The 11515-nt window shown below is 38.3% G+C and overlaps 1 protein-coding gene across 3 annotated transcripts; it reads left to right on the top strand.

Annotated features, from left to right (window-relative positions):
- The first annotated feature begins 1839 nt into the window (after positions 1-1839).
- Positions 1840-8498, top strand: cdkn1d (cyclin-dependent kinase inhibitor 1D). 3 transcript variants are annotated; one of them, XM_079263206.1, is made up of 3 exons: positions 1840-1925; positions 5052-5548; positions 5753-8498. In XM_079263206.1, exons 1-3 carry the CDS (start codon positions 1915-1917, stop codon positions 5809-5811), a joined length of 567 nt encoding a protein of 188 aa, XP_079119332.1. In that variant the 5' UTR covers positions 1840-1914; the 3' UTR covers positions 5812-8498. The 3 variants fall into 3 exon arrangements, with proteins under 3 accessions (XP_079119332.1, XP_079119334.1, XP_079119333.1); XM_079263208.1 differs by lacking the exon at positions 1840-1925 and adding an exon at positions 2167-2317; XM_079263207.1 differs by lacking the exon at positions 1840-1925 and adding an exon at positions 2184-2390.
- The last annotated feature ends 3017 nt before the right edge of the window (positions 8499-11515 follow it).

The raw sequence follows: 11515 nt of genomic DNA, 5'->3' as shown, positions 1-11515 counted from the left end.
GCTATTTGTGTTAATAGCAATTGAAAAAGTGTACCTAATAAAGTGCCAGAGGTGTTTTAACACACATCTAATTACTTCAGACTAAAATACTAACAAAGCTTATGTATTATATAGGTGTTGACACTCGCTGATGATCAAATGCATTCAAGGAGCAGAACCTGGCTGTTGCTTGTCATTGCTAGAAGCAGTAACATGTTATTAAAATGATAATATTTGACAAGGTCAATATGTGTTTTTTGTTTAACTATAAGCAAAAACTAAAGTTTGTAGCCTGGTCATCTTGGGTGTTCTCTTTCTTTTTTCACAGTCAAAAAAGGAAGTTGGTGTTTGTGCTGCTGGACCGGGTTGCTCTGACCAACAGTGAGTTAGTTTTCAGTTTTCAGTTATTCATGAGGGAAAATTGTGTTTGGGAATTACCTTAATGATGGTTGCCAAATCATAAAACTATTTTATTTTTCAAACATCTGCAATTGCCTTATCTTAAATGTCCCCAAAAAGCACAGATAAAATGCTGCAGATATGGATTTTATTGAAGAAAAGTTATACTAGGGAACATTCAGTCAGCTGTGTACACTTTGCTGCATTTGGCAACTCCTATTTGACTGTTTCTTGTAATGTTTTTTCAATTTGCTGGAACATTATGAGCACATATATAAAAATAGCTTGGTCCACTTCACTTCAATGTTCCACATTGGTGACATTATTCATACAGTAGGAATGTGACACAGTAATATACTGTTGCCTGCGTTGACCTTATTAAGCTTAATATTTCCCAAAAATCTGCAGACTTGTATGATTTTGCAGGATAAAAAATGGAAACATTACTTGTCTGAAACAACCCATAAGCCAAATATTGTTGCCACTGTGTGTACGTGAGTGTGGAAAACCTGGAGTAACCTTCCTGAATGAGAGGCGTTGGCTCACTAGCTGCTCTTTCAGACAGCTTTTATTCTACACCACTTAAAAGCAGTCTGCTGCCAATCTCGCTGCTTTATAAGAGCCTAAAGGCTACAACAACATGAAACAGGAGACTTCTCAGTTGCAATAATATTACAAAATAATTATGTAAGAAAGTATGTGTAATAAAAAGGCAGAAGACAGGGTTAGATGGTGGCAGAGTACTCGCTGCAGCAAACCCAGAAGGGAACAGGTAAAAGGAAAAGTTTAATGAACAGTCTGCTCAAAAAGGTTTTATTTTTTATTTACCTTGATTGTTGGTGCTTTTTATTTCAAATCTGGTTACTGTAAAGCTATTTGAAAGATACTTTATAACCAACTTTGATTTATATTGTCCATGAAAATACACTTTTTTATGTTTTCTAAAAGTTGTAATAAACATATTAGGTGCTCATGCTTATGAATGCTGTATTGTAAGATTGCCTTAAGCTTATTTTCTTAACTTTGACACAAATCTAAAAAAAAGGTTTAGTCTAAATAGTATAGTTTTGCATTTTGTGCAGCTTCATTTTATTCTTATTTATTATAAGAATGGGTCTAAAGAGTTCAGGTCAATAATTCAGTTTAAAAGTACTTTCACTGAACTAAATAGAAAAATAAAGGACTTCTGCTTACATGTTAAGTTCGTTTCTGTTTTGTTTTTTTTTCACTCCACAAAAGCACAAACTTTCTCCTTCTCATTGAAGGAGAAGAAACGGAGTTTTGTGAGCCCGCTCACGTTGCAGTTCAACGTGACTTGAGGATGTAGGCAAGGTGCCAAAGCAAAACGTGATGCAAGCACTACACGAGAATGTGTGTCACATTTGAGAAAAAAGGGGAAATGGCGGCCACTGCCAAGATATTTGACCTACTTCTCGGCGCCCAGAGACCGAAGTGAGACAGAAGCGCGCCAGTGCTGCAGCAACAGGTTAGTATCGGAACTTCTGCGCACAAACAAAATCAGAGGATTCATCCGTGATGATGACAGGGTAAAACAAGCTTTTGCATTTACCATTTTAAGTAGTTTTACTGAAAACTTTGCTAACATAATAAGGCTTTATAACGTTTTTATCTCTTTTATTTTGTATCTGTGCATGTTTTCTTGTAATTTGCCATGACTGTCAACAAGAACTTGCTCAGCTTTGGGATCATTGTAAGATGTTGTTCAGACTTCTGGCTGCGCTGGCTGGTTTCGATAGATACCACGTGACCATATCTTCGCGTATAGGACGTCCCACTTGTCTCCTAAGTCCATAACAAACAAGTCACAGATAAGGGGAACAAGCACGACGTTCCCGTGGGCAGTGTCTCTTCAAACCTTCTACCTTGACACAGTTGTACCAGCGGGACTGTCATATACACATTTCATCCCACAGAGACGGTGAATATTTATAATTTGTTGACGAAACGCTCGAGCTGTCAAACTCCGCTTTGAGATATTAAAGACATTAATGGTAAGAACAAAATATTGACATTCTTGACTATTTAGCGTAATGGTTTGTTGCGTATTTTAACGTTAGTTTGGACTTATGTACGTTTAGTTAAACGTAACACTTGAAACTGTTTTTTTTTTCATTTATGCGTCTATCACTGACATTTCTATTTTGCATGTAAATGTTGGATGGGAGTATTTAGTTCTTGTTGTTAGTCGACATGAGAGAAGTTATGTTTCGTAAAGTAGTGTTGGCAAGACGCGCACCGATTCTGTGTCGCATCTCATTGACCCACATCCGCGGTTAATCAAACTGCGTCACGACGCGCGCTCGCCGCTGGAAGTCGCTGGCTGTTATTACATGAACTGTTTTTAGTGTTGCAGACATGGTAGTTTTGCATACTTTTTCTTTCTTTTTCTGTTTTTCTGAATGTAATTTTGTTGGAGTTTTTCATTGCATCTCTAAAGAGTTGGGGAATGGGGGGGGGGGGGGGGGAGGAGGGGGGACTCCCTCCCGCCACAGTGGAAACCGGACCGCACCTACCTCATTTTCAACGCAAACAACTTTCACTTGCGAAAAATACGGGGAATTACAATAGTGATGTTAAAAAAAATTGAATGAATAAATTTTAGAAAATTAAAATGCAACAGATCTTTAATTGTATGACATTTACAACTTTTTCAAAGCGTTTAATTGACTGACAGGTAAAAAGAGTGGTTTTGTGAACCTTTTCGATATTCTGCACCGTAGGTGTTCAATAACTGCGCAACTCTCTGCAACTCCGCCTCGGGCCCCCTCTGGATGTCTGAAACAGCGTGTTGAGGCTGCTCTTTGGCTGATATGATAGATTATTGGTATTTCTGAGCTGCCATCCATATTATTTTGTGAAATTTCTTTGCAAATCGGAGAGTTGCACTTGGCACGTAGCATTCCTCCGAGAATCACCCAATTCAAGGCAATTACACTGACTCTTATGTAGATGCCTTGAAATCCCCTGGGGGTATTTTGAAGAAAGAATGCAAATATATGCAGATCAAGGCGTTTGCTGTTGATTTAACTAAAGTAAACTTGAGTCAGTTTTCAATGGAGATGAGGAATTAAACATTTGAAGCTAGAAATTGTGACAAATCACATGCTTCTTGTTTATTATTACCATGCTAATTCCAAATAATTAAATTTTTAAAAAAAAAATTTAAAAAAAAAAAACCTACTCCAAATACTATAGAATAACTATGTATTAGTCACAAAAGAGAAATTATAATGTTGCTTTTTAAAAATTATTAGTCATAATGTATAACTGGCATTGTGCGGGGCTGCTTTGTGCAAGATTGACCTCTGTTGAAGCAAAGCTGCAGAAACCTCTGTCTGAACATGCTCAGTTTTGTGTTTCTTTTTTAGTCACTGTGTTATTGAGAAGATTCTGAATATTTTTTATTGATTGTCAGCTCAAGGTGCTCCACAGGAGTCTGAGCACTGAGCCAGCTTTTTTGTTTTATTTCTACATGTTTCCCGAGTTTCTTTGAGTCACTGGATCGAATGCAGCTGCTCCAACAGATGGCTGCAAAGCAGATTATGTTCTCCTCCACTGACTTGGAAGCCATGAGCATCTTGATGCAAATACTGAAGGTCTTAAATTTTAAAAAGTAGAGTCTGCCCTGTACCGCTTTGTGGACAATCTCTCTGTTGGATTTTCTAGTTTAGTTTGTTGTTCAGGTGAACTCCCAGGTATCTTTGGTCTTTCACGAGCTCCACCTTTCCTCCTAGGATGGGAGTAGTGCTTTGCTTATTTTTTACTTAGTCTAAAATCTACAGTAATCTCCTTTGTCATGTTTGCATTCAAGATGAGACGATTGTCCCAACACCATGCCACGGTGCCGACAGTCAGTCCCTTTGCTTCAGCCTTTTGTTTATCACTGACACACCTCACAACTGCTGAGTCACCTGACTATTTCTGCATATGACAGGACTCTCAGTTCTGTTGAAGCGCAAGATGACACAGCAGAATTGTCATCTAGAATAATATGCTGTTTCTATTTCTAAACTTACGTAGAATCACAAAGACCACCGTTGGCTCATGTTTGATGGGTCACTGCCAGAACACAGCCAAGTGGTCACCACGGGTCAGTGGGGGATGGGATTGTGATACACCTTCATGTAATATATTACCTGACAGTACAAGGAGTTAATTAGAAATGTGAACTGGAAAGTCAAGGTAGAACTCCATCTGGGAATTCAGCATCGTTCCTCTAATTAACTGAGACAGATGGGGAATGCAGGGTTCATTTCTCACTAGAAGGCTTAATGGACTTCTTCTCCTTTTGACCTTTTCTTTTAACCTTTGACTGGCAAGCACCAGAGCAGGTGGAGAATCAGACTCATTTACACGCAGCAGCCAGTCAGCATTGTCAGAGATTTATTTGGTGTCAGTTTACATACCTGTTGCTGCAGTAATTATTTAGCGGTTTTGCCCACATGTGTATTTGATCATACAGGGGCAACCAGATGCTGCTTGGGTGTGTGTGGTTTTAGCATTTATTAGCTCATATATATGTGTGTGTGTGTGTGTAGTAAAAGTAAAAGCCTGTAAAAATCCGGATCACACTTTGTTGAAACACGACAGGCCTAACAAAAGGAACCAACTCTGCGCCTTTCTTTTCTCATGTTGATCCTGCTCTTCCACAGGGACATGGAGATGGCTTCTACATCAGCAGCAACAGGAGAACCAGCAATGACATCTGAGTCAGAGCTCTCGTGCCTGGGAGGCATTGAAGCTTTAAAGTTGAAGGTGGGGCCGGTGCGAAGGATTCTCTTCGGGCCTGTTGACCACCAGGAGCTGCAACAGGACTTCCAGCGGCTGCTCTGCATGAACGTGGAGGTGGCGAACAAGCGCTGGAACTTTGACTTCCAGGGCGACATGCCAGGACAGGGTTCCAGCATTGAATGGGTGGAGCTCAGGTGCCAGGATGTGCCACCGTTTTACCGCAGCTGCAAGGTGCAACCAGCGAGGCGGCCTGGAGCTGGGCTGACAAAGGACTCCAGGAGAACATCGACTTCATCGGGCGAGGGCTCCCCCATGTCCAGCAGCTCATCTGGATCTGGAGATGAATACCTGGAAGTCACAACCAGGGGTTGCTACCGGCTTCAGCGGCTGGGGAAGCGCAAGCAATCTGCCATAACAGGTGAAGCTTATCAAATATGACTTATTACATGTAATACATCATGCTGTTTATATAGAGGCACTGGTACCTGTGCAAAGAGCAGAGCTACTCCTCACATAAACAATGTGTTATCATGTGCTTTTCTCAAGGTAAACATTTGTCTTGGCTTTCTTGCTACATCTTCACAGAGTATACTGATTTTCATGGCTCCCTTTCCCTCCTCAGATTTCTTCAAGGTGAAGAAGAGGAAGCTTCTGCACTACAAAGCATCTTTTGTCCAGTAGAGAAATACAACAGGATACCTTGGAAGACCCCTGAATGGTCGGCGTCCCGCCACTCTTCACCTCTCACAGATCAGATGTATATATGTAGCAATTTGTAAGTGACTGCCCACAAACCAATACATGCTTGGGGTTTAAAGTGTCACCCTCCACATGCCTCTAATTCCTCAGCACGAAGAAGCTAATTTTTTCACTAATTAATCAAGCTACCACCCCAGAAATATTTGTGTATAAATATTGTGTATACTGTACATTCTATATACGGTTTTACTCAGCTTTTGAATATACTGTGAAGTCATTTTCAATGCACTCTTTCGGGATACTAGAACAGAAATAGGTCTCTAGTTCCAAGAGGTTAATTTTCTTTATGGATGGCGTTTGACCTCAGTCCCTGACCCTTTTGTCTCCCTGTTGCTCAAAGTCATTGGAGCTTTTGAACTCACATCGCCTTTAGTTTCACCCCCAAGACTCCGAATGCTTGGATTGGGTGAGGGGTCAAAATTTCACCTGGGGTTCAAAATGTGGCGGCACGACTATCGTTACCTCCCGGTTAAAAGGTTAGACGTGGAGGTTGGACTCTTGAGAATTAAGAGTTAAATTCTGGGGGGAAAAAAATATTATGATTCCTATTTATTTATCTTCCATGATATTAGATTGTGGTGAAGATGAAAAAGAGTAAGATGATAGACATGTAATGTTTAAAACGAGGTAAAAGTGCCATCGGCCCTAAATTTGGCCTTTGATTGTCATGGCTCATGTACACGCCAAAGTTTCTACTTTGAAGTGTAAACACCATTATATCATAGCAAATAATATATAAATGAAAAACTATAGTATATATCTTTTTTTTTTTTGCTTTGAATTATTTGCAGAACTGGGTTATAAAAATCTTTTTTTTTTGGTAACAGAGCGAAATGTATATGTAGTGGTGTGTTTAAGTCAGCTTTATGCTTTTTTAAAATGTAGCATTTCTCACTTGCCTTCATGCGATGTCCATCTTGTAGGTCTCAAATATGCCTCGTTTACTCCATGAAGGGAATTTTGTTTTTTACCATAGTGTTGCAGCTCAGATGGAGCACACGTTTTGGTTTTTCCTTCCCGTCAAGTACGTTTTTATAAGTGTGGTGGTGTCGCATTGCAGCTTTATACGTGTTTGTATTGTGTGTACATATGCACGTGTGAGTGTTGTTGAGTTTGTTGAGCGTTTTCATCAGTTGTAAATGTTGGGGCAGCTGAGGCAGTTCTACTAAAGCAATTACTTGGTTATTAAGTCAAAATAACATGCTTTTTGTTTGAATTAGTATTTTGGGGGGGGTCACAGAAATTTTAAAGATTCATTTAAATTTGCTTTGTTTTTGTGATTCATCTGCACAATCCCCATTTTTTCCGTTAATTTCTTTATACTTTTATTTTTTGCAGCAGTAAATTGTATGGATTCCTCCAATTGTACTACCTCATGAACTTACAGTAACACAAGTAAACATACAAATGAAAAAAAGAATGAAATGCCGCTCAGGTTGTTTTTACAAGCAGGAAATCAAGACAGACAGACTCTGTTGTGGTAAAATATCAGGTAGTGTGTCAGAGCAGGGCCTCTGTTCACACAGAGGAAACACTGATCCCCTGAGAGGTTTCGGGTGGGTGGGTTTGATCTGCAGACGACTTTTGTTGTCTGTTATTCTTATTGCTTCACTTTGACAGCTTCAGAGCAGAGAGACAGTGTTGGGGGTAAGGACAAGAAACTAACATTAAAAAAAAACTTCATCTAAGCCCACTTTTCTCAATGAAGAGATGTTTCCAGCTGGACCAGTTGTCTTTAAGTTAGACATGTTTTTGTGTGGCAACCTTTGAGTTTTTGTCTCTCTTTACAAGTCGGCTGCCTTGCTGTCTGCAGAAAGGGCATGAAAGTCGTCACATAATCACATAGGGTTTGATTATATTAGACACAACAGAAATGGCTTTTAAAATACAAATAGTCTAGATTACTTGCTTACTTACCTACTGTGTGTGTGTGTGTGTGTGTTTGTGTGTGCTTTAAAACTTTCTTTGTATATTAACTTATTCTCAGTTTTTGCCTTGTTTTGTAGGAAAATAATTATAAATTTCCTTTATTCCACGATAATAAATTGTATTATCTCTGAAACCATATCTTTGCACTACTGGAAACCTTATTTCTGAGATATTTTGTATGGTAATCAAAGAAAAAAAAACATTTAAAATTTTTTTTTAAGTAGTTTTTCGTCTGTTGATTCTTCATTTCACTATTTTATGTGGTATCCCACATTTGCATATTCATATCTTTTAAATTGCAACCTCATTGGTCTTTTTCAACTTCTAAACTGAGAAGTCTATTTTTAACAGAAAAAAACCTTGATCTCACTATGCTCAAGCAACACTTGCCAATTCACCTCTTGCAGCTACATGTGTGGAGTTTTTTCACTTTGTATATGCATGATAATATGACAATACCTGTATACTATTTGTAATAATGTAATGATAATTTAATACTGATTTATCATTGCAACATGTCCAAAGTGTAACAGCTGTATGAGTTCACAGTCTTTCTGACAGTAATATTTGTATAGAAAATGTTACGAGACTCTATTGTTGAGTTGTTGGTGCACTGTTGCCTTTTATAATGATGATTTTATATAGCGTGTTAAAACAAATAAAACATTTACAGATGATAATGAAGTATTTGTCTTGAGTTCTTTTTCCTTCATTTGTTGTGAACTGTCGCATGTAATAACTGAAGCGATCCCAAGTCAGTTTTAATTTTAAAAAGGTGTTTTTAAAAAAAAATAAATAAATAAAAAAAATAAAATAAAAAAATAATATATATATATATATATATATATATATATATATATATATATATATATATATATATATATATATATATATATATATATATATATATATATGTCTACACACACATATACATATATATGTAAAACTGCTATATGTAAATTTGCCATCCTGGTAGTTTGGTCCACTGATGAAGGGAGAGAAAAAACATTCTGGTGTTGGTTTTGGCAACAGACAACCAAGCAGTGGACATGGGACCGCTGTTTCCATGTCTTCTCACAGCTTGTTGATAACTGCGACTGAGGCAGGCCCAGCAGATGTCCGGTCAAAGCCAATACACACGTTTTAACTTGAAAAAGGGCAATGTCCTGGTGATGACTCCTTTAAATCAGATTTCATGTATAGGCGCATGAAAAAACTAGATGTTTTTAACCTTGATTTAAAAGTGTCTACATGTGCAAGTTTAATCTGCACTGGTAGTTTGTTCCACTTGTTTGCAGCAAACAGGAAATTCAAATAAAATTAAAAAAAAAAAAATGCTGTGACTGGAAAAGCGTTGGCGTGTAGACTGTTACCTGTTGCATAAATAAATAAAATGTCTTCTAATTTTGACCTTAAAATTTAGTTCAAATAACACATTCCTTCTTACCCGAGTGTATCAATGATGCTCTGCAGAAAAATACACAGCTTTAAAATGTCACTATGATTCCATGCTCTAGCTCTGTATTATACATAATTTACCCACAATACATTGTGTATCACCTCCCAGGATGGGCTAAAAGTTGGACTTTTACACACGTATATTCTGGGTTTAAAGTAAGTCTCTAAAAATGTTGTTGTCAATCAAGATTGTGCCTCCACTCTTTCATACCATAATCTGTGCAAATAGTTTGTCATATTACACAGTCATACACTAATGAAGCCTCAGCAGCTGTTTGGTTAGCTCCCTGACCTGTATTTACAGCAGCTTCCATGTATTTACAGCAGCTTCTTGTTCCATGTCAAACTCCTAATCCTCTTGTTGTCTACAGTACTAAGCATGTTTTGGTGTGCCCCCCTCCCCTTCTCGTCCTTAATCCTGTGCTGTATATAATGTTTGGATATGCAGTCATCAAGCCCATTGTTTCCTCTCCAGGGTCAGTGCCTGTTGAATATATTATCAAGCTTGTGAAAACAACAGTCACACACAGTACAGTGTGACTTGGGTCAGACGACTGGGAACTGTCATGGTGGATATTGGGTTTAGAAAAGAAGATGCTGTTGTTGTTGTGTCTGAGGTCATTGCAAGGTTTTTTTCTGCTTTAGACCCCAATGTAATCTTTCCCCAACCTTAATCAAGGCCTACCACTCCCTAAGAAAAGACATAGTTTAATTTAGTTAATATCCATAAGATAAAGTCATTATGTGAATGACTGATAGTAATGATACTGATAGTACTGCAGTATCTGTCTCTTATTGTGATGTGGTGAGATTAAAAAACTGTTTGGTTTCACTTTGGATGAGACTTTCAAAAATCAATAGATCTGAGCTCATTCGTCCCACAACAACCAGATAATTTGATGCTGAAGACACTCCAGCAAAACCCCAAGGGAAGTTAACGCACATGCTGTATGTTTATTTTCTCTATGGAGGAAGTTTCTCTGCCGAAGAGGAAGCTGTGATAAAGTGGAGAGAAAAAATGTAAAGAAGCAGAGGAGAAGAAGTTGTTGGCTCACAGGTGCATGCCGGGGATTTCAGTGTCCTCCTGCCCATCAATAGCAGAGGCAAATGTTGGAAAGAGTCCCTACAGACACGAGGTTGTTTACTCCCAACATTATTTCCTGACTTACCACAACAAATGCAACACACTCAAAAACAGAGGTACCAGCTTGTACCTAAAAAGGTACAAATGCTTGTCGCTGGGGGTACCCTTCATTTCTGGTCTATTTTTGCACCTTTTCAAGTTCAACCTTACCCTATCAAGTTATATTTTTTATGTTTTTCACAGCATTAGACCTGGTCCATGCCACTTAGCAATATTATCTTATCTATAATCTAGAAATACTCTTCAAAAACTCAAAATACTGACGTTGTGGGCTACAGCAAGTGCTGTGCGTCTAAACCGGTCTTAACAATACATTTCTTTTGAGGCGACTTTTTAAATTTTTTAAAATAAAATCATCAAATATCAGTTGTAATATGTGGTGAAGTCGTAGGGGGGTATACTGATTGCTGAAGAAAAGCTGGTAAAAGTCCCAGTATGCACCATTCGCTGTAAAAAAATAGTACCAGTACGCAAAAGGATAGAATCTAAAAGTGCCGGTACTGTGTACCGTTGCATACCGGCCCACTTAAACCACTGCTACTAACAATAGTTTTTGTCACGACAAACATTTTTCAATGCTGCAGGTACCCTTATGGTTAAAATGGTACAAATTTGTACTTAATGTCACTTCGAACCCTTTTTCATAATCTGAAGGTGTGCTTCTGGTCTCTTAAAGACCAGAATTGTACTTTTGAGAGAACATTTCTTTAAAATGTACCTATAGGTACAGAACTGTCCTTATCTTGTACCTCTATTTTTGAGAGTGAACAATGGAGAAATTGCTGCATGAGAAATGGTGAAATGGTATTTGTACACCAGTGTGTGTGAAAGGCACAGTCTTGTGAGAACGGTGGGAACAGGACTGACTTCAAATGATGAGCGCAGTTGTGAATGTATACGGTGGGCAAAATGTTCTTGCAGAGGCGTCCTGTGCAGTGATGACTCCATTGCAGGCAACTACTTCAAAATGATGTACATATTCACTATCTTTTTCTTTTTGGGGTGTTATTTCTAACCAGTGTTTGTCCACACACTGTAATTAAAATGGTGTCACAAAATGTGGCAGCTGTCATAGAAGTGGATCTACAGCAAATA

The sequence above is a fragment of the Telmatherina bonti genome (genome assembly GCF_933228915.1).
Source record: "Telmatherina bonti genome assembly, chromosome: 23".
In the NCBI taxonomy this organism is placed as follows: domain Eukaryota; kingdom Metazoa; phylum Chordata; class Actinopteri; order Atheriniformes; family Telmatherinidae; genus Telmatherina; species Telmatherina bonti.
This window is presented reverse-complemented; position numbering and strand designations above follow the sequence as displayed.